This window comes from Nesoenas mayeri, assembly GCF_963082525.1.
Source record: "Nesoenas mayeri genome assembly, chromosome: 2".
Classification (NCBI taxonomy): domain Eukaryota; kingdom Metazoa; phylum Chordata; class Aves; order Columbiformes; family Columbidae; genus Nesoenas; species Nesoenas mayeri.
In genome coordinates, this window is record NC_137543.1 from 25768874 (window position 1) to 25796863 (window position 27990).

Here is a 27990-nt window from a genome sequence, read left to right on the forward strand (position 1 = left end):
ACTACCATAAGCTGTCATGGTACCAACACCCACAGATGTGCTATTTTAGTCACAGGCAGACCCACAAGTGGGGCATGATGCACTGTGGGCCATGTGTCATCTGGGACACAACCACCCCAAACGCGGCAGGCTATGCCAAGATGTTTGACAAGCAAACTCCAGCCTGGAGCAAACCAAATCATCACACTATGCTGGCAAGGCCACATTGAACCAATGTCAGCACTTCTGCTAGAAAAGAGTATTTAAGAGGCTGGATAATAATTTTCCCACCTAAAAAGAAATATGGTATGGGTGAAAATGCCTGGCAGAGCAAGGGATGGTAACAGGGTAGGAGAAACATCCTTGTGTGAAAAACCTGGGTACAAATAAAGAAAATACCAGCAACTTCTAGAATCTCTCCCTCCATCTTTCCAAACCCATGAAGTTACAAGATTCCTTTCTCTTTTTTGGGGAGAAAGGGAGAAACACAAAACATAGGCAGGTCAAACAAAATTGAAATAAAGAATCAAGTTACCAAAAGTTTATAGATGTAATGCAGCACCTTTATGATCCACCTTACGCGAGGCAGATACATGCCCTTTCAGCAAAGGCAGCTAACAGTACCCCCAGCAGGTTAAGGGAGCTGCCCCTGCCCCTCTGCTCAGCACTGGTGAGGCTGCACCTGCGGAACTGCATCCAGTTCTGGGCTTCCCAGTACAGAAGAGACATGGACATACTGGAGAGTCCAACAAAGGGCAGCGAAGATGATTAAGAGACTGAAGCACCTCTCCTATGGGAAGAGGCTGACTGAGCTGGGACCGTCCAGCCCGGAGAAGAGAAACCTCAAGGGGAACCTCATAAATGTGTGTAAATACCTGAAGGGCAGATGCAAAGAAGACAGAGCCAGGCCCCCCTCAGTGGTGCCCAGTGACAGAACCAGAGGTGAAGAGCGCACACTGAAACACAGGAGGTTACCTCTGAACGTCAGGAAACACTTCTTCACTGTGAGGGTGACCAAGCATTGGCACAGGTTGTCCATGGAGGTTGTGGAGTCTCCATCCATCAAAAACCTCCTGGATATGGTCCTGGGCAACCAGCTCTAAGTGCCTCTGCTTGAACAGGGGTTTGGACCAGGTGACCTCCAGAGGTCCTGCCAGCCTCAGCCATTCTGTGACTTCACACAGGAGGCAAACAGGCACTGTCCTCCTCTTCATTTACACAAGTGCAGCAAGACAAAGAGAACAGCTCATGGATTTTTCTACAGCCAAGGAGTCAGGTCAGTCCCAGCCTTGTGTCACTGGTCCAACAGCACACAGGACAGAGGAGCAGAAGGGACCTGTGTGGTTGGCCCTGTTGGTTCCTTGCTACTGCAAGCAATCACATCATATGCATTTGAGGGACCGATACCCTCCCTTTTATCCCTGCTTAGGTTGTCACTGCGTGCTGTGATTAATAGCATCAGCTACAAAACCGGCAGGGTCAGAAGCCGGCCTCGGGCACCAGTCACCTGTTCGCAGGCACTGACGCTTGCACAAGCGGGAGGACAACGACATGCACCTCTGACGCTCTTCTGACACAACCGAAACAGCCTCTGAACACAGGTACCGCCAAAGAGCACTGGATCCAAGGCTGAAACTGCAGATAAAGCTTCTCAGGCAGCAGCTTCAGTGCCAGGTATTCATCGTGAGCCCCACCTACCCGACCACAGCCAGGCAACGCACACGAGATGTGCTGACACTTGCCCCTCGGAGCAGATCCAGCCTCTGTACTCGCTCCACCAACCGACTGCAAACTTCACCCAAACCCATCCATAGCCCGTGGTGATCCTCCCTGCACCCCCTCACCAGCTCCGAGCCACCTGGCCCGCTCAGGTGGGGTTTGCAGAGGCACAGCCAGGCAGCAAAAGAGCTCACAGCGTTTTTGAAGAGCTGCTGTAAAGCAGCCAGCAGCGCTGGACACCCCGTTCCAGGGCAGACAGGCACAGGGTGTTTCAGACGAGGCACAGTTCCTTCCCCATGTGTGGTTACCTGTCTCCAAAACTACACCAAAGGAGCCTGTGGCATTTGCAGCCTTTAAGGATCACTCATTGCACTTTTTGGCATTAATTTGTACATACTGACCAGCGACAGCAGTTAACTGTTTTTCCTGCTCAAATTGTTCCTGTCCATTGGAATAAAGGGTGACAGGGACCACGAGAGCAATTGTACTTATCTGCTGCTCAAGACCTCCTGCCATCACCTGTGAGACTGAAGCCACCAGCTTCCACTACACAGCACATGGGGGCTGCTTTGTTCTAGGCATGACTAGAACTGCACTGCGCTTGTTTGCACCAGGTTAAATATTTCCTGCAACAAGTAAAATAGGTTTATTCACAAAAAGAAGAGGTTTTCCTCAGATTTACCACATTTAGCTTCCATTAAGGGAGATAACAAACTCTTTTTATTATGTGGACTGCAAACACTAAGAAGCAAGCACTCCAACAGGAGGTAACTTTGTCTGCTTCCAGAGATCTCATATGAGAGGAGATGCATCCATCACTAAAAGCCAAAAGATAATGGGCTTTTTCAGAATGGGCTTTTTCATGCATTCCTTCTCCTGTACACTGCTGTTTCAGTGCTGTTAAAAACATTACACAACTCTCTTGTTTAAAAGCCAGATTGGTCCTTCCAACCTTTAAGGCTCCTCTACTGAAAACAAGTTATACATAATAAAGGTCAGGTCAGATACACACAATGAGTAACACTATTACAGGCCTATTGCAGACTTCTTTTTTCTTTTAAATAGTAAATTTAGCTTTAGAAGAAAAGCCTCAGAGCACGCTACAGGCCCTCTATGGCCCATTCTCACTGAAGCTGGTTCCCTTCTGCATCTGGTAGCAAGCTCCACAGCGCTTTGCATGCTCACAACAGACTTAGGCACCAGGTCTTTCCTTCCATACAACGTTAATTTACTAGCATGTTCATTTTCTCAGTGTAGCAATTAGCTCTGTTGTCTTCCTTATTCCCAGCACACACGTACACATCCCACAGCCCATCACAACACGGGAACAATGCTCTCATCATCCCTGTCAGACAGGAGAGGCAGGCTCAGCCTTCGGTTATTCATCTTTTCTTGCATAGTAGTTCCCTGATAAGGCAAGTATAAAGCAAGCCAGGAAGGGAAGCAAGGAAATTACTCTACCTATATACATACATACATATATATATATATATATATACATACATACATATAAGCAGGGGTGCCAGCTCGTTTTGAAGCAGTCAATTCTGGAGACACAGCAGAGACCAGGATGGGGCAAACGGGTACCAGAAGGAAGCGACTGCTATTTCAAACAGGTGCCCTTCCTTCGCTGCTAAGACAGCTTTCTTGGAGGCTGCTGATGTTACAAAAACCTGTTACATGCTCAGAGGTTAAAAATGCTCAACAACAGCATCAGGGTCTGTAAAAAGCAGCCAGCAAAGCCCTAACTCATACTACAATGCAGACTATGATTAAATCTGCATACAGGCAGCACCTTTTGGAGAAAAAAAATCTAAGTGGCAAGTCTAGCCAGAAGCTACAATGAATTGCTAACAAGCCACTCACACCTGTAACAGAGCTGACCACATCTCCTTTTCATCAGCAAAAAAAGACTACCTAAGAAAGGTCAACAGATGCTCTTGAACATCTGACTGTTCAAAGATTTAAGGCCTTGAACTCATTAACATGACGCCTCAGAACATCTGAATTAAATGAACTCTTGCTTTCTGACTGAATACCATTTAGGCTCGGGGAATCATCTGTAAAAGGATTTCTAAAGAAGGTTTCTTTTAGATGTGTTCTTACTATTTAATCCAGTTACCCTCTGTGTAACTGAGCATGACCCAGAATACGGGGTGGGTGGGGAAAAAAATCAGGCCTCTTTGCATCGCCTTAGGTTTGTGTTGCTGCTATCTAGTAGCACCTATGCTTGCAGAAAATAACCTGAGACAGAGTTGCTTAAAATACTAGATACAAGCACCTGCAAGTTTTATAAATGTAAAACTTAATCCAAATGGAAAGATTATTCCACTGAGGCAGGCTAAATAACAGTTAGATGCACTAAGTGACCCTGAAATAACTCCTGCACCTTGGCACATTATTTCACTGTCAATTCAGTCAATTTACATTGTTAGTTTTTACCCTGTGTCCAAGTGCAGTTGTGGTGTTGTGATTTTCACTCGGGGCACAGGCAGGATTTTACAAACAATTAAAAAAAAATAATTTAGAAAACAACTGAACCTCCAGCCTGAAGATCAAAATTCAGACTTCTTACGCCTGATGGAGCCTAAGAACGCTTCCAGACAGCTGCGGCAGAGCAGGGCTGCCCGGCCCCGCGCAGCAGACCCACTGTGGCCGTGCTGCACTCCCCAGAAGCTCCGGGCTCACTCAGGAGGGAACAGAGCAGAGATTCTTCGCGGCGAGCGCGCCCATGAGTCACGGGAGCCAGCGCTGGCAAGAGAGCGGCTGCAGGCACAAACAAGTAGCTCAGATTTCATCAAACGAAAGCCAGTAAACAGCCAAGAGACTTTCTAATACATACAACAATAATTTGCTACTGAGGAAAAAAACCAATAAATCAGTACTCTAACTCTATTCCAGTTGTATCGCTAACAGAACCAGGCATTCTTCTAAATTACAGGAAAAATACAAAAATCACAATAATGCGATTCATAATCTGCATCCGCTTAAACATTAACCAGCAGCGATGATAACCACCGTTTCATTTGCATTAAGAGATTAGCTAAAGTGTATTCCCCAGGGGGGAAGCCCCATGTAAATACAAGGTTTCTGCATGTCAGCTTCATAACCTGACTATTAGAAAAGAGACTGCAAAAGCCCAGCTGCAAACTCAGCGCTCATTGATCCACTCGCCCATTTTTTTTTAACTTGATTTCAAACTCAGTTACAGCACTTGACCCTCACGTATTACTCATTAGCTACAGGAAGTTCAGCTGCAACAAACCTGATGGGAAAACAGTCAAATTTATCTTAAGATAACAGCAGTTTGGGTGTAGAGGCTAAAATTAGTAGGTTTCAAAACCTTCAGAAGAGTGACTCTTCCCTTTCATATTTCCAGTGAACAAACCATGAAGTATTGGCAAAGAATGTGCAAAATGTGAACTCTATTCAAGCAAATAAACACTTCATTTTTTCAAAATAGCATCTTCTACAAGGCAGAAGATGACAGCAGAGCCTTGCAAGAGAGACGCTGCAGGCACGGCTGTTGCTTTCCTTCCCTGGGATTTCAAAAGCTCATCAAAAAAGAGCAGGTAAAGACTACCACCAACCAAAAAACTGCATAAAATATACAGAAAGTGGCCGTATTTAATCACCATTTTAAGACCTTAAGAGTGTAGAAGCTCCAGGAAAGCACTAAGTTCCTCCTCAGTTTGACACCATGAGAAGTCTCATCCCCAGCGGTGCTATGATGGGGCGCAGAGCTGAGCCAGCACCCCTGGACCCAGGGGTCCCTCCAGCCTCTTCCAGGGGCTCACTGCCACTGCTCCAACGAAAGCCAACTTTGCCAGTCTGCTGCTTGTCACGCTTCAAGTCCCAGAGTTAAACAAATAAATAAAACACATAGGCTTAAAGCTACACCATATATTTGTAAATAAAATAATTTGACAGAACAAGATTACAAAGTAAGAAACGAGCCCTTTCTAAGTACAAGAGAAGTTGATGTTGAGTCCATTTTGTAAAGTTTTAAACACTGAGGGATAGGAGTATTACCATAAAACATTTTTTTTTTTCCTTAATGTTTTCTCAAAAAGCTTGGACCATATACATCAATTTCAGATGAAAAAGCTCCCCCTGCACACATTGGTTTGGTTACAGCTTCAGGGATCAGTGCAGCACAGCGCAAGTTTCATTCATAGATTAAAAAATATCTGAAGTAGGTACAAGAACATTCTGCAAAATCTAGGATGTGATCTAACTCTCAGCAACCCCCTTTCCCACCCCTTAAAAAGGGCTGAAAAGTAAGCAGGATGTTTAGAAACACAGAGAAAAGCACACAAGGAGATGGACTCTCTAACAAGACAAGTTAATATTTGACAGCTTGAGGAAGAGGAAACAATCACATCAGAAAGAAAATGCTTATTAATCATTAGAAGGTACGTACAGGGGAGGTTTGTACTTTGATTTGGTAGAAAAACTGAAGCTGACAAGTCTCCATTCCTGAAACATAAATATTGAGTAAGAGAGGTACAAAAAGTAAGCACTATTAACTGAAAGTGCCTTCTCAGAATCGTCTCTTTTCCCCTGCTGCATCATTCTCTAATCTTTCAACAAATAAGTATATGCAACCACTTATTTCAGCCAGTCTTTGAGCATATACAACTGTTTATTGCTATCTGGCAATTTTACAGAATCTTCCTGGTCCCTTGTCTCCATCAGAAAGTGTTGTCCCCTCTTTATGTTTATATCAAAGTAGATCAAATACTCTTCAGTGCTTTTAAAAAAAACCCCTTATTTTTAGAAACTGCCCAAGCTAAAAATATGAATGCAATGTTCACCTGAAGCAATGTATTGCAGACTGTCAATGCAGAGTGCCTCCCTAAAGATGCTAAGTGCATCTTTAGCTACCAGAAATCTCACAGAGGGCTACGGCTTCGAAGTGCTCTGCTAATTTTTATTAAAAAAATATGACTGACATTTACAGCATACAGAATGGGACACTAGTGCAATATGCAGCATTGATTGTTTATTCAATAAATATTTAACCCAATTATTGCCAACCAAGGCAAACAGTGCAGAAATTGTCACTTAAAGAGATACAAAAGTTTAATAACATTTTTTTTCTATAAAGTCAGTTGCTACTATATTCATACAACTATTTCAAAAAGGTTTTTTCTGCTTCAAAATTGACGCTACCATTATAAAAATATAGAAACATAGAATTTGGGGGTTTAACATGTCTTTGCAAGTCTAACTTTTACATTTATATAGGAACATGACATTTCTGTATTCAAGAACTTATTAAAAGTAAAAATGAGTGCTACAGTAGAGACATTTTCTGCACTGACGATTTCATTCTAGTTCTTAAATACATATTTCTTGGTCCTGGATATACGTTTAGAATGAAGTAACTTGCATCTCACATTTATCCTGAGGTCAGCTGTGTAAAAAGGAAAGCCAATTCTATACAGATACTTGCAGGCTTTTTGTTCAAAACATGAGGTTATTTTTAAACAAGCCAATACAACCCTAGGGGAAGGAAAAAAGGAGGGAAAAAACCCACCACCAATGTTTTAAGAAGCAATCTAGTGTCATTTTGAAGATGATTTTTTTTTTCCAAATATACATTGGGTGTAACGTCCAAATGCTGTATCACCCAACCAAAATTTCGGTGTGCATTTGCCAAATTTTAAACTTAGAAACCATTCTGAAAACACATAAATCCCTGCAAAGAGTCACCTTAAGCTTCTCATCTCAAGATCCCGACCCTTAGGCAGGTCCTGCAAGGAGAATCCCGCTGAAGTCTCTGGAATCTGCAGAGCCTTCGGGTCTCCGTCGCTCACCACGGGACCCGGTTGTGACCTTGTCAAAGCTCCACTTTGAACACAGCAGTTATTTTCAATAGCACCAACAATCTCTCCGACACTAGCATCAGGCAAATACAGATGACATAGATTTGTTTCTTCCTGAACGAGCACAATTGGTACAAGGCACCGCTTGGCATAGGAAGTCATAAATAAGAGCAAAACAAGATAATTTCGAAGTTTTGTGACATTTAAGTTTGCAAGTTATGCCACATTTGAACTCATTATATACCATGTTTAAAAAAAACGATGGTCTAAGAGATTAACCAAAATATCACTGTTTCATACATGCTTACCAGTTTTTCCTCCCCATATCTGAAAAAGCCACGTAACAACCTATCAGTATGTAACATTAGGAAGTACGGGTTGTTAAATTAAAGTACGTATTACTCGCCAATCTTCCACGAAAGTATAACCTAGACAAAACTCAAGTATGAGAAGTCGGAAAATATTCTGATAACATTTGCAATAGTCTATCCCTGCAGAGGAGTGAAAAAAACTATTGTCTAGAGAATTCATAGATTGAGGCACATTGCAATTGAAGATATTCAGGCATATTTTATGGCTAGAACAGGATTTTTCTGAGGAACCACACTACAGACTTCCCCAAATGCAGCTCCGTATGGTTTGAAACGCAAATTGCAACACGTGGGAAAAAAAAAAGTTTGGTCCTTAATCGCTACTGTCTTCGTCATCATCGTCATCGGATACATCATTTAAAGATGATTTAGGTGACTGGCTGTAGGAGTCTGATCTCGTGGACTGACAAGCAGTCATCTCCCCAGTAGAAAGAAGATCGTAGCAGAAGTCGCAAATTCGCACGGGCTTGGAAGACTGGCTCGGCAGGAGAAACCTCTTTTCGGAGCAGGGCCCGCACACGACAAAGCCGCACTTGCGACAGTGGTGACGGCGGTTGACGGGCGTGAATTTTGCTTTCTGACAGCGCATGCACACAGTGGCCTCCGAGTCTGGAACCCAGACGGCTGCATGTTCGTTGCTCGGAGTCTTCCCGCTTTTGGAAAGCAAATCAGAAACACACTTATTTATGTGGTTCATCCACTCAGACTTCTCTGTAGCGGTGGCAGCGTACACTGCAAAAGACTTTGTTGGCGTCTTGATAAGCCACCCGTTCCGTAAGTCTCCCTCATCCTGGATGGAATCAATAGTGACATTTTCCAATGGGATTATGTGCTGTTTATTGTATTTCTTCTTCTGGATGACAATGTTGCCATAAACAAGAATGTCATTGAACAAGAAGAACTGCCTCGCTTTGGGCTTCTTCCTACACAGCTTTGTCAGTACTCCCTCTCCGATCAGAACACGGCCAGGAATAGTCAAAGGTTGACCAGCTGCTCCAAAGCAGTTTTCCACTATACTTATTCTTCTAGTATTTGCCTCGCTGTTTGCCAAGCGATCCACCATCTTTCACAAGTATCCTAAAATTAGGAACACCAAGAATAAGAAAAGTTTGTTGTTAAAACAGGACTGATTGAACAGCAGCCTTCCCCAAAGGAAGGCACCAACCCCACATTTCTTAAAATATCTAACAGAACCTGCTGGCTCAGAGGCACCGATTTAGGCTAGATTTAAATAAGTATTAACACCTAAGAATTTTTAGCAACCAATTAGTATTTTTTTCAAAAGCAAAAATGTTCCCTCCAGCTGACAGCTATCTTTGTCACACAGACAGCACCCACAGCACCGCTCATGAGAGCCTCTGGCAACAGACTCAGAGGCTTCCCCTCTGGTAAGGTTACTGCATCCTGGTTTAATGCTCACATCTCTCCGCAGACCCTCCTGCACCTACTCCCTGGATGGTAAAAGAAAGGATCCATTGTTCCAAATTCTGACATTGATGGAAACAACTACTTAACTGAGCAGACTGGAGACCCATGTTAGTGTTAACAGAATAAAAATTATGCAATTGATGTTCGCATAGGAAACCATCTCTAAGCTCAGTATTCCCCTTTTTCAGTATGTAAACCTTAAATCATGGGCTAAAACCATGAATCTACCTACTAGAAACATTTTGTACAGGCCACAGCTCACACCCCCACCACCTGCTTCCATGGCAAACTCTTGAGCCAGGAGCAGCGAGTGAGTCACGGCTGGCGGCTCATCCCCTGCTTGCTGTCATCTTCTTTTTGCAGGGCCACCCCGGTCCGTCCTTCCTCATCTACTCGAACCACACCTGCATCCATCACTATCAGGTGACGCGCACAGGCAGATGAGCAGAGGACAAGTCACACCGCTCTCACCTGCTCCCGAGAGACACCAAGTGACCTGCACCAGCTGAAAGTTCAGGCACAAAGGCTTCGTATTGCAGGAGGTGCTAATTAACCACAATGTACATGTTCCAGTTACAGATTAAAACCACCCCTTGTCCTTCCCCAAGTAGCAAATAAGACTCTCTTGTAAGGGTGAGATTCCTGAGGTATCCAACAGGGAACCGAAAATAAGAAGTTAATACAGTGATTCATACCTTGGCAAACCACTTTTTAGCCCACATTTTACCCCAGGGCTTCCTGGGTAGAAGTCAGGCAAAGGAAACGCCTGCCCCTCTGATCCAGATCTGCTCCCCCCAAGCTTCCCCTGACTACGACCACAAAAGTGTTTGACAGAGCAGCGAGAGCTGGCAGAGGCAGGAACTACAGGCAGACCTGGCTCTGGCCATGCAAGACACATCTCCTGGGCTTTCTCTTCCAGCTACTGCAGGTGCTCATGACACCCTCTGGTAGAAACCACTGCTTTGAACAGGTCTGAAGGAGAGCTGAGTAACAAACGCTCCAGCACCAAGTACCTGTGCTTCCCACCACGATACCAGTTTGGGAAGTCCTCTGTGTCCACCTACCTTTTCTTTTAAATCTACACTGCCTGCCATCAATACAGCATCAGCCTATAACCAAGACAACACTGGGCTGGTGGTGGCAGAGGAATCTCTCATCAGGCCTCATCTACATAAGCATTTACCCATGACTATGCAAATCCTCATGCCCAACGTTACGTGTGATTAAAAAAATAACCTATAAATTACTGCTCTGAGAATTTAATTAGTTCCACACTAAAGTAGTCTGACAAGTTGGCTTTCTCAGATATAACTAAACTGACCTTTTTTAAGCTCTGCACATGCATCATCTTACATAAAAGTCTGACATGGAAGACAGAAGAATCTATTAAAGATATTACTCAGCACTTCTTCTGAATTTTCTTCATGTGCCTTACAGCATCAGTTACAATACATGAGTATTATGGTTGGTAGAATTACAAAGCCACCAAATTGGAAATTATTTTCATCTGTAGAATGTCAAGACAAAACACAAACTGACTTATAAAAAGGGTTCAAGACATTTAATTGTGCTGCATCAAGGCACATAAGCAAGTACACCTATATTATTTTCACCAGGTATCAGCCAACCTTAAAAAAATACACACCACACAAAGACTGAATTTCTCCCGTACCCTGTCCAGTGGTTCCCCATTCAATCAGTTTGAAAACATTTTCTTGACAGTGAGTTTAAGCCATCTTCATTGCAAAACAAACAGTTCTTTCCGTTCTTCAGTCAGAATAACTATCACTACCTGTGGCGGATGCACTCAAATTCATTTGCCTGACTGCCAAAGCTCAGGACTGGGATTGAGGGTTAAATTGCCATTAACTGCCAAATAACCATTCCCACCTAACAACATACTAGCAACAAACAGCCTTTGTAAGAGCCAAAGCTGAACCAACAGACTTAGAAAAAGCAAAGAGTCAGTCGCTGGGTCAGTGTAAAGTTATTTAGTAATCCCATGGGAAAAAAATCAGTCAGCAGAGTACAAAGGGGACAGACCAAACGAATACACTTTTCTGCAGGTACAAATCAACATGTACTACTTCTAAACTTACACTTTTATATGAATTACCTGCAAATTACAGCAAGCCAAATGCTTTTGCTAGTGCACATGGAACACACTCATCCCCCCCAAGCCCCACAGTCACACAGAGGAGTTTCAGCAAAGCAAGCTCGTGGTGTGAAGTTGCAGCGACCTGTGGTAAGTACTCACCGCTTCACAACTCCAACTCAGCGACCTCCGCACTCCCTGCCAATAAACAGCAAACTCTGCTCAAAGTCACCACGAAAGCTTGCAAAATACCAGTCGCTGGGAGAAGAAAACGGGGGGAGAAAAGGCTAAAGGTTTTAATTAACTGTTCTCTAGGATGACCTAAGAGAAAACAACTCTAACCGGGATCATTTAATAATCATCCTGGCTTGACACCAAGACACGTGACTCCAGAACTTGTGCTGAAGACCGTACTTCCAGCTTGTTGTGAAAATAATCACTTACTGGACTTCAAGCAAGAATCCAGGCCAAGTTAAAGACCATTAAGAAAGACAAGATAATCACATCTCTTCTAGATTAAAACTTTATAACATTCAACAAATTCTCACCTACCACTCTCAATTCAGGCAGTAAAAGCCAGAGACTGCTGATGAATTACTCCACCTTTCCATGGCATGAATTGTATTTTCCCGCACAGATTAGACTTTTAAAAATTAGCAGTCTGACATTTTTAAGTTTTAGAGAACTGAAAATCAAAAGTCCATGCTCATTCACCTTCACTAGCCTTTTCTGAGAAAGGTAGTTCAGAAATGCATAATGAGAAACTACTTGGAAAGTATCGTGATTACAAATAATAATGAATCATGGGAAAAAATAGACCAGGAATACAAAAGAGAAGGCATCCCTAAGTTGTAAGAGCTAAAGTTAGGAGAAGAGGTCCACCTCTTCTGCTCAGGAGCACACAGACCAAGGAGAATAGGTTAAATTTAAAGATTGTCTATACATACAAAGGTACTTTTAACCCCAAGATGTCAAGAGTCCAAAAGCTATGCAAGTTTATCAATTGCCAGTCTGTTGTAATTACAACAATCTTTTCCTAAAGCATGTTCAGATACATAGTAGAAGATGACAGATCATACCCACACCCTGGAAGTTCGCGGCAATTTCCTCCTCTTTGCCAGCTAAAAACTTTCTTCAGAAGTTTCTGCTGTTGGCCACTATGAGAAGTGTATACCGCATTACTGTCCTCAAGACGAAGGATGTCAAAACCCAATCAAAGAAAGCAATGCCCAAGTGATGGCAAATTGCTGAAAACATGCCCCAAATCTTCCCCAAACAAATGAGGAACAGACCAGAACCAAGGGCTTCAAAACAGGCCAGGCAGCTCCACTTAAAGGAAGAGTGGGAGCATCTTATACATAGTCTCAGTTTATGGATCCTATGGAGTCAAAAACCTTAGATCTACTGTTCAGACTTTTATCATGTTTGACTCCAGTTTCACACTTTTTGCACACAAACTCCCAAACATCCCCAGGCCCTTACGCAAGAAGGGCTCCATTTGCCTATAAGGACGATCAGTCCATCACATCAGATTCATCGTGATCTGTGTCCTGACTGCAGCGTAGTACTGGCTGTCAGGCTTAACATCGCAACAAACAGACCACCTTGTAAGAAAAATTAGCTACACAGAGCTGCACCATGAGCAGGGTTTAGCAGCCTTTCTGAATAAATAAATCTCAACTCTCTAAATGCTGCAATAGCTTCAGTTTGTGCTCCTTCTCACACACATGCTCTCAGTAAGCACATTTCACCATGAGGGTGCTGGGCAACAACTTTCATCTCTGTAATGTAATATGCTATTTAAAAGTGACAAAATATTTCATGACACAGAAACCCCCAACTCCTCTACTATACGCAGAACTGTCTTTGACACTAAGTTATTTCTACTTTTACTCACCAGAAGCTTCTACAGAAATGACAATTCTGTTCAAGATAAAGATCTTCTTGCTCCTCTATTTTACTCCAGTTTTACATTTGTATCCTGTTATGGGGAACTTCAAAGTGAGCAAACATGGATGCTACTGAAACCTTTGAAGAATTAACAAGTTACCCACCTACCTAAAACACAACCCACGTTGAGGAAGTCATGTATTTACTCCAGTTATTAACATTCCAGACTAATGCAGCAGGAAAACAATTCTGTTAGGGTTGCTGTGCACTGACCAGCCACTTCCCACATAATTGTTTTTTCTGCCACTGTATCCTGGTGACCAAACAGACAACCTCCCAGGACTTAATGCTGCTACAAGTCTTATTTAAAATAAGAAAATGTTTATGTGCCAGCTCTGTCCTTGATAGAGGGCAAATTAAACTGCACGGAAGAATAACTGTCATTGAGGACAGACGTAAGGAGTCAATCAAAAAAGAAAGCAACTGTGACTGACACAGCTACACCTAATTCAACACTGCCAAGAAAGTCTTCTACTACTACATTACCACTGTAGCAGTTGGCATGATCATCAGAGCAGAACCACAGGTAACAGAAGGGTGCTGGAGGGGAGAAATGCGATGAAATAAGCTATTCTGGTGTAGTGGTGCAGACTGCATAGAGCTCAGCACAAAAACCTCTCCTCGCCCCAGCTCAGCACATCCTGTGATCACGACCAGCGCTCCCTGCAGAGTGCAGGACAGGCACCGGTGTGTGCACAAGGTGGACACAACCTGGATTCCAGGTTTCTTCAGCGATACAGCAGATCCAGCAGCGCCCCGTTGCTTTCTGGCCTGGGCAAAAACAAGTCTTGTCCAGTATAAAAAAAAAAAGCATTAATTAATAAGCATTTAATTTTTAGCATTATTTTTCATCAACACTCCTTCAAGGGAGGGAAATGCTACTGGCCTTGCCATAATTGCCAGTTCATCTATAATCATCTTTCCAATTAGGCTGTTTATGATTACATTTAACACATTGCATTAATACAAACCAGCCAGGCAAGATTTCTCAGAGCCACAGTACCAGGATGCAGGTATCTCATCCCCTACTATGCACATTCACAGTTAAGGTGACAGCTTTAAGGTGAAGAAAGAAAAAAAAATAAAAATAAAAATAAAGAAAAAAGTGTATTTAAGCTGCTGAGGGAAGTATAGGAGCTCAAAACCAAGCATACAGAGGCCTGTCCAGTCCCAGCACAGCAGCACATCTTGGATGTGTCCAAGCCAGATGCAGTAACACAAGTGCAATAAAAAAATGTCACTAACCACAGTATCTGATTGCACCATTGGGACAGATGAAATGAGATCTAGATATTGCTACAGTGAAGCAGAGAGAACAGAAAAAGACTCAAAAATGGAGAAATGCAAAAGGAATAAAGAAAGAAAACGTAGAAATAGCAGATCTAAATTAAGGCACACAAGTCTTTGCCATCCAATAAACTTCTAACTAATTATCCAGTTGTCATACAGAGCCCTCGTTCTCAAACACATGAACAACATCAGCAACCCTGATCCACCAGGTACATTTGAACCAACCCATTTTCCTTCTTGCCCAAAAGTAACATGTTTCATAATAAAAGTTTCTGTTCAGAGTCAAAGGTTTAAAGTTAAAGAAGTTAAAGGTTTTATCATGTCTGACTCTACAACTTAAAGGCTCTGAACAGAGATTTCCAACAGAACTATTCTTTTATTATACATATTATTGCATATTTGAAACATGCAGAATATCAATAAAATTTCTACAGGACAGAAACAAGTAAATTGTGAGCCTCTACATACTAGATATCTAATGTGCTTTAAATGACTGGTTTGTAAGATGACTCATCTTTTGGATCTACAGAGGGAAACATCACGCTCTCCTTAAAGAGAGTTCATCTGGCAGAATCAGTCGTTTAGTACATAGTTATGTATATTTTTAGTAATGAGTTTCAAATAATTGTTATACATTATACTATCACATCAGACAAATTCAGTTTTCCTCTTGCACTTGCCCTATGAGAGGAAGACATACTAATTTGACTTACAAAACTTGACTTACTAACAATTAAGTTACCCAGGACTCTCCTATATCCCCTCTCTGATTTAAAGCTGTCTGAAGTAGTAAAATCTCTACTCTTTATGGAAAAACTTTCAGCTATTAAGGCACCTCAGTACTCTAATACATCACTCTAATCTCTAGTAATATTAAATGTCTTAAGAACAACACTAGACTTTTTCAACACTGCTAAGTAAAACACGATGTAAACTCCTGAAATGCAACCTGTTCAAGGAAACTTACGTCTAATTCTTTGAAAATAGTGTTGGTGTTGAAAATTGTTGAGCTAAGCATGTGCACAGGAGATACTCAACATTTCTGATACACATCAGAAGAGAAATCGGCATAAATCTTAAGTTTTACTTTGGCCTCACCCCCTGTGCAGCTCCTTCAATACATACAGAGACGGATGACACCATTGCTTGTCCTGAATGCTTCCCCATCTCAACTTTGTTGGAAAAATTAAGCCTTCTATGCACTTAGATCTGATTAGCTGTAATCAGAATCCAAATGTTCATGCACAAGTCAGCACTATCTGTCAAGTACCATAAAGGTAATAACAAGAGCTGGATTAAAGAGGATATAGAAATACCAGCAGGAGATACTGAATTATATTTTATTTCTATTCTTAGGTATGTATAATAAAATATTGAGGAAAAAGAAGTTTTAAGTATCCATTAACTCATTTATGAATTCATTAATATTTCATTCTATATATTATAGTTACTTAAATGCATCTATAACAATTATCTACAGGGGAGGTTTAATATAAATTTTATATTTTCATTGTTCATCAATTGCTTTTTATAAAACAGCAAAAAGACCAATTTGACTATAACATTAAGTGAAATTGAAATAAATTTCACTCCCAAAAATATTACGTTGAGAGAAGACACAAGTATGACAAATGCTTTCTAAAGGTCATTATCACTGCTGAAAGCTGACATGACAGCCGCAACTAGATGCCTGTGCTGTAGCTCACTGTCCTGGATGCTATTTAAAACATCAGACAACACTTGTCACTTAAGCAGAAATACAGCCTTCTAACAAGCAGTTCTCTAATCATTCTCTTCACAAAAGTATTCCCGAAAATGCTGTATTTAGCAAACTGTCCCACCATTGCTACTGTAATCAGCTGGGTAAGGCTGCAGAGGATAACCTGATAATATCTGAAATATGTGAATATCAAGAATGACAAAAAGCTACATCACAATACTTCAAGGAAATAAGAAAGACCAAGAGATTGAAGAGACTATATCAAGGTAGAGATGACAGCAGGAGACTGTAAAATCCTTCTGAACTTCTTCAACACAGTCTTTATCCAGAATAACTTTTGACTGATCTAGTTAATGACTGCAGCATTCAGAAAGGTAACAGTAGCAGAACAGAAACTTTGACTTGATTTACAAACAAAACAAAGAAACTATTTCCTTTTCTCTTAAGGCAATGTATGATGATGCTTCTTTGCACCACTTTCACCCCCTTATTAATTATTGGCATTTAATAAAGTCAAAAAAGCAACAAGATGAAACACCAGAAAAGGATGATGGCGATACCAATGCTGCTTTGGGTTATTCTAAGGAAGCAAAGATGCTTGTGACATTTTCATCCAAACACTACATCGAAAACATCCTGTAAGCATAAATCAACACTACGCTGGCAGGAAAGGGGAACAGATGATATTGTGAACCTCTCCCAATTCTCATTTCTATGAATCTCAACCTAATGTTTTCTACATTAATGTGCTTGTTTTGTTATTCTTCCCCGCTGTGAAAACACGGCTTCCTGCACTGCACAAGCCTGCAGAGCAATGGCTGCAGCGTGGGGAAACACCCATGAGCTCACCCACTCCCTTACTGGTATATCCAGTACGAACCAGCAGGTTTAACCTTCATTTGTCTCAGCCTGTTGGCCGATGTTCTTGCACCGGCCACAGACTTGCACAAACCTCACTGGAAATACATGAACAGCAACCACCTTCCTCCATCCCTGTGCGACCTGTGAATACTTGGCCTTGCCAATATTTTAGAAATCCTTAGATTATTTCTCAATTCAGCATTCAGTCATGTCCAAGGCAAATCCATGCATTTGTCTAGTGGGATGTCATCATAAACCTGTCATTACCACAATAACACACACAGATCTGTTTGGTTTTTTGCTTTTACACTGCTGCAAATGACTGTCAAGAGTCTAGTGACACTAAAACTCTTCCTGAAGGTACAACGTAGAAATCCCTTTTTTTTATTGCCTAACATATTACAGTTTAATCATTCTTTCAATACATTACTATTTAGTATACTCTAATTTTCAAGTTCCAAGGAAGGATTGCTGTTTCCCTTTAATTGACTGGTTGTGTAAAAATTGCATATTGAATGTAAATTCTAAATGAAGAACAACAACAAAAAACAACTTTATCATCAAAACTACATGGCAAGGGCACTCCTCTTCAAATTTGCAACAGCCATTATCCAATTGAGCTAGGAACACCTAAAAAGGCCAATTCAATTTTGGGGATCGAGATAATTTCTAGGTAGATCTTGCAAGATGTACAACCTTATATTCCTCAGCCCACTCTGAAGCTCGTTTGGGTACAGAAAGCGATTTTTAGCAAAAGGCTATGAGTTTTGCCAAGCAGCATATGTACTAGCACAGCAAGAGCAGAGCAATGCTGTTGCACTATCCAAGCTACTCCCCTGAGCAGTCAGCACCCTGCCAGAGCTGCTGCACGCAAGCAAAACCATCCTAGATCAACACATCTACTTCTCACAAGGTTTGGTATTTAACACAATAAACCTCAGACCTGCTTATGAACAGAAAGACCAGCTCCCGTGTCCTGAATGACTTATAATGCTAAATAATCATAGAGGAAAGCTGAGGAAAACCAAGGTGAGCAGAGCAGGCTGCACCGCCCGACGAGTTCAGCCGGTCTTCAGCCCGCCCCGGGCCAAGGGCCAGAGGAACCACCGCAGCCGTGACGCCACGTGCCGCAACACCGGCGCTCCAGCTCCGAGCAGGAAACACATGGCACCCACTTAAGAGACACAGAAATCCACAACTGTCGAGTCCCAGAGCTGTTCCTGTTACCTTCTCCCACTTGGTAGTAACAGAAAAGATAAAAAGTGGAAATCCAAACAGCGTTGAAGGATTCAAGCACATGACCATGAGTGCCTCAATCCACTCCTAGAACAACTGGAAGTGGTTGCATTTTCTGCCCGCCACCAGCTTGCTTGGAAAAACTCCTCAACTGCCTCTTAAGGGAGAAGAGACCTCACTGCATTAGTCCAGGAGCAACATTCTTGTAAGAGATCCAGCTTTTTAATGAAATCAGCTGCTTATTACCACTGTCATGCTTCTATTTATAATAAACCATGGCAGCCTGGCACAATAGAGACAGATCTGCTGCTGGAAAGAAATACACGGATCTCCATTCCTCAGCTGGTAGTCAAGGGTTGGAGCAACACAGGGAGCAAATTCCTAAACTCGGTTCATCTCTGTATCCTAATGCATCTGCCGACGAGCCGAGCACTCCCCAGGCACCGATACAGGCTCAGGTGGCTCCGAACAGCACCTGGGTAACATGGCACTGCCAGCCCAGATGTGAAAATAGTTAAGGCCCTTCAAGAGGCAGAGGAGGTAGCCAGCACATGCATGTTGAAAACAGGCAATGGCTAGAATTAAAGGAATTTTTGAAAGAAAAAAAACCTGACAGAACACAGCCACACAACCCCAAAAGCTTGAGTTCTGTGAACAGAGGTGAACAGGCAGGCCTGACCCACCATGAAGAGTCTTGCCAATCTGACATCAAACTCATTTGTCAAAGCACAGAAAGCAAGATCCAGGCAACTGTGGGCATGTCAAATGCTTGCAGCTGTCAGCATACTAAAATTGGTATACCTAAAAAGGCTGAGTTTTTCTATGTTTGCATAAACATACAATGTATTTATAAACTATATAACACACGTCCCCTTTTAAAGTAATGATCAAACAATTAACTGGGGAAAAAAACCAAAACAACACACAATATTTAGATCAAATCTTTGCTGCCACGGGAAAATACTCTAGTATTTTAACTTTCTATTTGCATGCAATTGGGAGCACTAGCAGTGGTTAGCTTAGCTACCAAACTGCATCTTAACCAAATTGCTGGGAACATACAACAGAATACCATTTCAAAACCACCTTCCACAGATCTTGAGGCCAAAAAAGTTTGAGCTCCTCCCAAAGTTCTCTGCAGTTCCAAGTAGCTAAAGGCCATCAGAAGAACAGCAAACAACAGACCAACACCTTAGAAATGTGCCTCAGAGTCAAGGGCCAAGGACAGGAGTGTGGGACCCTGCTCCAGCTCGAGATGCTCCAGCAGACACCAACCCCACGTGCTGGGCCAGTGCTTAAAGGATCACTCGACCAGGCTGTCACACCAAATACTAATATGTTTTTCTGTTCACAATTTAATGTTTCTCTACTCCAGTTGTTCAGCTGCCTGAAGAGCCTTTCCCAGCAAATGTTGTTTTCCAGTTTGGCAGCCGCAGCTCACCCCTCCCTTCCAGGCTGCCCTTCCCATCCGATACGCTGCCTCACAAGGAACAGCTTAATTAACGACAGCCCGCTCACAGCACCGCAGCACGCATCTGGCACAGCAAATAACTCCACATGCACAAATACTACCATATCACATTAAACCGACATTGCATGAGGGACATGAAAACTCCATCAAAAGCATCTGACCAATTTCAGAGCAAGTTAGATCCTGCCTTAAGTTTTGCTAACCCAGCACAACTAAGAGAATCCACAGCATCAACACAGCTTTTAAATCTTGAAATAGATGTATATAAATTCTTTTGCGGGGAAGACACAGTATCATTAGTATAGAAAAAACAGATCCAGCTACAGCTGTTACACTAGAAGCATTGCCAAATCCATCTTGCAAGCAGTTCCCTAAAACCAGGTTGGTTGTGTGGTTTGTTGTTGTTATGGATTACTGTATTTAGAGAACACATGGAGGCAACTTGCTAACGGCTAGTCAGGCCATTTCTCAATCTATGTGAAAAAGGGGATTTGGTCTTCAGTTACTGAATAAGACAGTATTTGCCAGCATGCTTCTTGTAGCATCTTTAACCTACAAGTAGGGAACATTTACAGGATTTCTGATGTGTGTCTCTCATACGCAAACAGACACTAAAAATAGCACCTCCCGGATTTCAGAGCACCTGCATGCTTTAGCACTTGAGAGCTACCAGAACATCTAGAGCTGAAATGAGCTTCCTCAAGTTCCGAGAATTTTATTTCCCCTTTGTTCATGAATGCATACCTATGACACACCTGGCTGTTCACTGCCCTATGTCTTTCTACTATGTATGGGTACTTAAAACAGCCAGTGTAAAAAAACCCAAAAAAACAAAAAAAAAGACAAACACAAACCACACAAATGTTTTAAGTTTTGTTTAGTTTACTTTTGTTACCATTAGGAGAGAAGCTACTGAATTTTACCAACAGTCCAACAAGGATGAGACTACAGCTAATTGCTTATAGCTTGCTCAAGCTACAGAGAGTGTGAGCAAGCCAGGCAAGAGCCATTAACTTCCTACAAATTACTGCAACGCAACAGGGCTTTTGCCTTTAGCAAGCCATGTTTTAAAACAGAGTGAAGTTTTCCCATGCAGTCTCACAATTTACAAGCACAGCAGTATAAACACATCATCACTATCTCATTTTTTATTATATCAATATTCATTATTTTCACATTCATGTGTCCTTTAGATTCAGATATCCTGCTACAGGAAAGGAAGCTACACGATAAAGATGTTTCTTTTACCAGCTCAGCAATTCCAAGCATTTCCACAAAACTAAACAAGACACAAGCCAAGCAACAACACAAACTCCTCCTTCAGCCAGGTGCAATCACCTCTTCTGCTGCTCTTGATCTAAGTAAGTGAAGAAATCTCCACTTTAGGAAGCAACCCTAATACTACACTACAGAAATACTTTCAGGAGGCCGGGCAGCTGGCTGCTACCTAACAGGGTAAAAGCACAGAATCACAAAATGTTAGGGATTGGAAGGGATCTCAAAAGATCATCTAGTCCAAGCCCCCCACCGGAACAGGAACACCTGGATGAGGTTACACAGGGATGTGTCCAGGTGGGCTTTGAATGTCTCCAGAGTAGGAGACTCCACAAACCCCTGGGCAGCCTGCTCCGGTGTTCTGTCACCCTCACTGAGAAGTTTCTTCTCAAATTTAAGTGAAACCTCCTGTGTTCCAGTTTGTACCCATTACCCCTTGTCCTACCATTGGTGGTAACCAAGAAGAGCCTGGCTGCAGCCCTGTAACATTCACCCTTTATATTTTTATAAACATTAATAAGGTCACCACTCAGTCTCCTCCAAGATAAAGAGACCCAGCTCCCTCAGCCTTTCCTCATAAGGGAGATGCTCCACTCCCTTAATCATTTTGGTTGCCCTGTGCTGGACTCTCTCCAGCAGTTCCCTGTCCTTCTGGAATGGGGGGGCCCAGAACTGGACACAATATTCCAGATGTGGTCTCACCAGGGCAGAGTAGAACGGAAGGAGAACCTCTCTCGATCTACTAACCACCCCCCTTCTAATACACCCCAGGATGCCATTGGCCTTCCTGGCCACAAGGGCACAGTGCTGGCTCATGGTCATCATGCTGTCCACCAGGACCCCCAGGTCCCTTTCCCCTACGCTGCTCTCTGACAGGTGGTTCCCCAACTTATATTGGTGCCTGGGGTTGTTCCTGCCCAGATGCAAGACTCTACACTTTCCCTTGTTATATTTCATTACATTTTTCCCTGCCCAACTCTCCAGCCTGTCCAGGTCTCTCTGGATGGCAGCACAGCCTTCTGGCTTGTCAGCCACTCCTCCCAGCTTGGTGTCATCAGCAAACTTGCTGACAGTGCACTCTATTCCCTCATCCAAGTCCTTGATGAATAATATATTGAATAGTACTGGTCCCAGTACTGACCTGTGAGGGACTCCACTAGATACAGGCCTCCAACTGGACTCTGCCCCATTGACCACGACTCTCTGGCTTCTTTCCTTCAGCCAGTTCACAGTCCACCTCACTACTCGGTCATCCAAACCACACTTCCTCAGTTTAGCAGCAAGGATGCTGTGGGAGACTGTGTCAGATGCCTTACTGAAGTTAAGATAGACCACATCCACTGCTCTGCCATCATCTATCCACCTCATTATGTCTTCGTAAAAGGCTATGAGGCTGGTCAAGCAGGACTTCCCCTTGGTGAAGCCATGCTGACTGCCCCTAATGACCCTCTTATCCTTGATATGCCTTGAGATGGCACCAAGGATAAGTTGTTCCATCACTTTCCAGGGATGGAGGTGAGGCTGACCGGTCTTTAGTTACCCAGGTCCTCCTTTTCGCCCCTTTTTGAAGACTGGAGTGACATTTGCTTTCTTCCAGTCCTCAGGCACCTCTCCCATTTCCCAAGGCTTGGCAAAATTAAAAATGAAGTGCTACTGCAGCACATTGTCAATATTATAGCAGAAAACCGGAATATTCAGACATACTAAGGTCCTCAAAATTCTTAACCCCTTAAAAGAAAAATAAAGCCAAACAACTTCTACCACTAGTTTACCAGCATGACCAGACGAAGGGCAAGTATTTCTGGCTGCAGGGAACCTTTTTCCTACCATTGAAACCTTCTGAAAGCAGTTGCTCCAACTGGTACCACAAACGGCTCCAGCCCCAGGACCGATGTGCACGGCAGAGCTGTCACCAGGCTGCAAACCATCAGCCCAGTCGAAAACAGGGGCACACAGGCAGCTGGAACACAGCTTGGGATCTAACCACATGTGACGATTTTCAGGAAGCTCCACGACACTGATGTGCTGCAATTATTGACCTGTCACGGTCACCCCCATGGAGTATTTAAAATGTATTTATCCAGCAATATTTAAAATACATAAGCCAAGCATTGAATTGATCCTCTGGAGCAAGGGACATAAGCCCTTTTTTATACCTAGTGACATATAGGTGGACAGCGAAGACCCAGAAAACTGACATTTGACAGTTACTGACAAGAGCCAAAAGGAGAGCTTTAACAATGACATCATAAATAGAATGTGTCAGTCTTCAATGTAACCAGCTTTTCAGTCATAACCTGTGTGGTAAAAGGGTATTTCACTTGCCTCCACGCTGCTAACCTAGATCAGAATCAGGAAAGAGGAGAAAAAAAAAATCACTGTCACACAGAGCTTTTGGAACAGAAGTACACTGAAAAATCAGTCTCTGAAGTTTTATATTACCAAGTATTGACAGCTAAGTCAGGAGAAACGTAAAGGCAAAGAAGGGGAAAGGATTCATTTCCTGCAAGAACCTCATCACCACAGCCACTGACTGTAGGTGGCCTTCCTGGGAAATGCACCCACTGCCCTTGTTCCCTTTTGACGCTTGTCCGATGTGTTTGATGCATTTCAAAGTTATATGGAAAGCACTCAGAGTACAGGTATTAGAGGACTCAGCACAACCCAGCCCTCCGAGCGCAATAACTGCATCCTGAGTAACGCACGGCTCCTGCTCCCCGTGGTTCTCATCCAACAGGGCATTTTCCTTTGCTCTTACGCCCTTATTGCTGCAGCAAAATGACACAATCTAGAGGAAACTTCAAAGAGCACACCAAGGTTTGCACTGAAGTTAACCTGCACTGTTCTGAGAAAGATGCTATCTGACAACATGAATGGCAGCAGGTGCTGTACACTCTTTAATATTAATTTGCATTAGCAAATTATGCATACACTTTAGAAATGCAAATGTCAAAGAACACACAGTAACTTTTGCAGAAGGCATACTGTGTACTACAAGGTAAAACAGTTACATCTAAATGATATGTTTGAGGTACAAGAGGTATCTAGTGAAGGCTAAAGCTGCTGATAGAAATAATATAAATCACTGTACAGCAACCTCTTGTATCTGTTTGAATCAGTACAACTTCACGAGAGATTACATCTGAACACAGTAACTGCTTGCACATCACCTTATTACATTCAGGAATGGGGGAGGTGTAGAGAGAATATTCCTGCATTTGAAATCCTTAACTTTCAACTGGGTTTTTTTGTCTTTTACACTTACAGAAAATGCCAAAATCCTGCTATATTACATACAGAATATGCTTAACACTGTTTTTTTGTAAAACATAATGATACAAAGAAAAAAAAGCCACTCTTCCAAAAAATTTTTAAAACCTTTGAATTATTTACAATCACTAGTAGGCTAAAAAATTAAAAATAAATAGCATTATTACATCCACGGCAGCAGCACTCTTACCTATTTAAGAAACTTGGAAAAAACAAAGTAAACATATGAGCAGATTTTTTACTATGTAGTATTAAAGTGTCAGGCTGAAAAACATGAAGTACACTTCTGTTCAATAACGCTTCTGCACGATATTATTTATTTTCATAAAAGGAGAATCTTCATCCTACAACTCTCAGTCAAGTCACTCCTCATGCGAGCAGACTCATCCAACATTCTAACTGACAGATATATTTTCAGAAAATTACATCTGCAAGTATTAAAAACTTCAACTCTCGCTCACCTGCACACCCTGCTTTGACCCTAAGCTTTCACTTTTACACCTCCAGCCCTGTTTGGTGAAGACAAGTCACCAAAAACATTGCAAGTGTAACAGAACTGGTATTTGTACCCTGACTTTATTGGCTCTTGGCAAGGTGAGATGTTTAAACCTCCATCATACCACACCTCACCTGGAGCTGCAGTTCCACCTCTCTCTGGTGCTCTCAAACCTTCCCGCATTCACTACCCACAATGGTAAAAACCCAAAAGTCACAGTGCCATTTGAATATAATGACCATTTCACCAATGATCATTTTTGTAAACTGAAGGGCTTCATGATGTTACAGGTCGATGTTCTGTTAGTCCAGGGACACATGTAATACCAGAGTTAAGCCTCAGTACATAATTTAAGGGAAATAGAATGCAGCTCTTGCTAAACAACGATTTCATCACCGCATCTAATGAAAACTTGCTGCTAGGTGAAAAGACACTACTCTGCCGCTCTCTATAAGATATGAGAGGAAAGCAATCCAGCTTCTCCAGCTCAAAATTTCTACCCATCAGTTTTCATTTAACATTTAATGGACTTCCTCTCCAGGGGCTTCTGTGCAAAGCAACATTCACAGACACATCAAAAGGCACATGGCCCATTTGCATTCAGAAGGAAGAATTTGGGACTTACAACACTCCACTTTCACTGCTGTCTTGCACATAAGCAGCGCAACACCTGGGAAAATGTTATTTAACAAACTCGGCTGATATAGGTGACATTTACCTATAGAGAGATTCTTATTTGCCACTTGATTAGCCAAAAATATTGAGATTATATAGTTTAACAGCAAAAACATTGCCTTCTAGGGTAAAAAAATTCCTTTCTGCATGTTGATGAGTGCATACAAAGCAAATAAGCTGTAGGATCTCAGCACTGGTTGCATTGCTGTCTTTAAACATTTCCCTTCTTTCAGAGAGCCATCCTTAAAATAATTCAAGTCTTAGAAGCTGAGAGCTGAATATTTAAGTTCTCTTTATTTTGGGAAAGGAAGAGGAATTAGCAATGTCAGTTCTAGAACTGATTCCAATGTTGCGGGTTTGATTTTAGACTTGCTTTGCCTACTGTATTAACCTCATCTGAACTGAAACTGTCAGGCACATCACAGCCTCAGATGTGGTGTGTGTCAAATAAGCATCAGTCCCTACAGTAAGTACTCAGCACACTGGACAGCCTGAGTTAGGGCTCAACGATACTTCTGGAACCACTCACCAATTCAACCAAAAGAAGGCAGAGGAGTCCTCGATCTCTGGTTAAAGATATAACCGTTTGCTTTGGTTATCAAAAACGTGCACCGACGCTTCATGCCAGAACTTGAGCTACAACCTCTTCTCTTAGCGGGGACAAAGTCGATGCCAAGATGTGCTGCTCAGCAGACTCACTCATCGCTTTCTTGCTGTGATGAGCGGTTTTGCATTTATAAATATCGGCGTCTATGCACACAGGATTTCAAATGAGACGAGAGGAAAAACACATGGCTGTCTTTTCCCAAACCGCTTTCAGACACCACCTTATGTGCTACATGTATCTTCAGCAGACCAGTCTCATTCCTCTCCAAAACATGCGAGTTTCACACAACACCAGCAGTAGCTCAGGCTCGCAGCCGCACCACTCGCGGTTCCGCGGCTTTGTTTACCCACGGCATGCAGACTTTCCCGGCGACTCTCTCCAAGAACGAGGAGCAGCTTCCCCCGCCGCTCCCGTCCCGTCCCGTCCCGTCCCGCCCGGGCCCCGGCGCGGTCACGAGTTGGGGAGTTTCGGGCACTTACGTAAGGCGCAGGACTGGGGCCGCTGCTGTATCCCCCGCTCCCGGAGGCGAGCCCGCTGCCGAGGCTCCGCAACGCCCTCAGCGCCCCGGGACCCGCCGCCGCCCCGCTCCTCCCTGCCCAGCTCCCTCCCGCCGCGGCGGGACGCGGAGCTGCGCCCACCGATGGCCGGGAGCGCCCCGGCCCCGCGGCGGGACAGCCCCGCACGGCGGCCGCCAGCGAAGCCCGGCGCCGTCTCCCGCTGGGGGAAGCTCCTTCCCTGCCAGGCAGTCCCCGGCTCCCAACATGGCCGCGGAAAAGCGGCCGGAGCCCCGGCGGGGAAAGGCTCCGCGAGGAAAGTTTCTTTTTCCCTCTCTCTCTCTCTCTCTCTCCCTCCCCGTCCGGCCCCGGCGGCCGAACCCCCTCACCCAGGAGGCGGCCGGACCCACGCTACTCACCTAGCCCGCTCCGCTCCGGCTGCCGCCCCAGCGCCCGGCCGCCGCCAGCCCCGCACCGCCGCGGTCATACACCCCGCCGCCGGGGACGGGCTCCGGGACACCGCCCGCGGGGCGGGGCCGCCGCCATCTTGGGCGGAGCCAGGCGGCGGGAAGCGCTGAGGCGGTGCCGGCCCCTCCGCGGCGGGCGGGCCGGTCGCGGGTCTGGCCCCGCGGAGCCGCCCTGCGTGGGGAGAGCGCGGGAGGGCCCGTCGCTTCTCAACCCACGGGTGGCACCTCGTGGAGAAAGGGTTCTCGGGACAGGAAACTACTGGGGAGAGTCCAGCGCACAGCCACGAAGATGATTAAGACAGCGAAGCATCTCCCTGATGAGGAAAGGCTGAGGGAGCTGGGTCTCTTTAGCTTGGAGGAGACTGAGGGGTGACCTTAATAATGCTTACAAATATAAAGGGTGCGTGTTACAAGGATGCAGCCAGGCTCTTCTTGGTTACAACCAATGGTAGGACAAGGGGTGATGGGTTCAAAGTGGAACACAAGAGGTTCCACTTAAATATGAGAAGAAACTTCTTCTCAGTAAGGGTGACAGACACTGGAACAGGCTGCCCAGGGGGGTTGTGGAGTCTCCTACTCTGGAGACATTCCTGTGTAACCTCATCCAGGTGTTCCTGCTCCGGCAGGGGGACTGGACTGGATGATCTTTTGAGGTCCCTTCCAATCCCTGACATTCTGTGATTCTGTGACACGGGAGCACTACTTCAGTTCGTTTTTTTTAAAAAAACACATTTCCATTCTTTGTGCACCATCCC

General features: G+C 43.6%; 1 protein-coding gene across 1 annotated transcript; it reads right to left on the bottom strand.

Annotated features, from left to right (window-relative positions):
• Window positions 1-5597: 5597 nt before the first annotated feature.
• Window positions 5598-27258, bottom strand: PLEKHF2 (pleckstrin homology and FYVE domain containing 2). Its single transcript, XM_080340378.1, has 2 exons — window positions 27188-27258; window positions 5598-8977 (listed from the first exon to the last, which is right to left on the bottom strand). Exon 2 carries the CDS (start codon window positions 8961-8963, stop codon window positions 8214-8216), a length of 750 nt encoding a protein of 249 aa, XP_080196504.1. The 5' UTR covers window positions 8964-8977; window positions 27188-27258; the 3' UTR covers window positions 5598-8213.
• Between the last annotated feature and the right edge of the window lie 732 nt (window positions 27259-27990).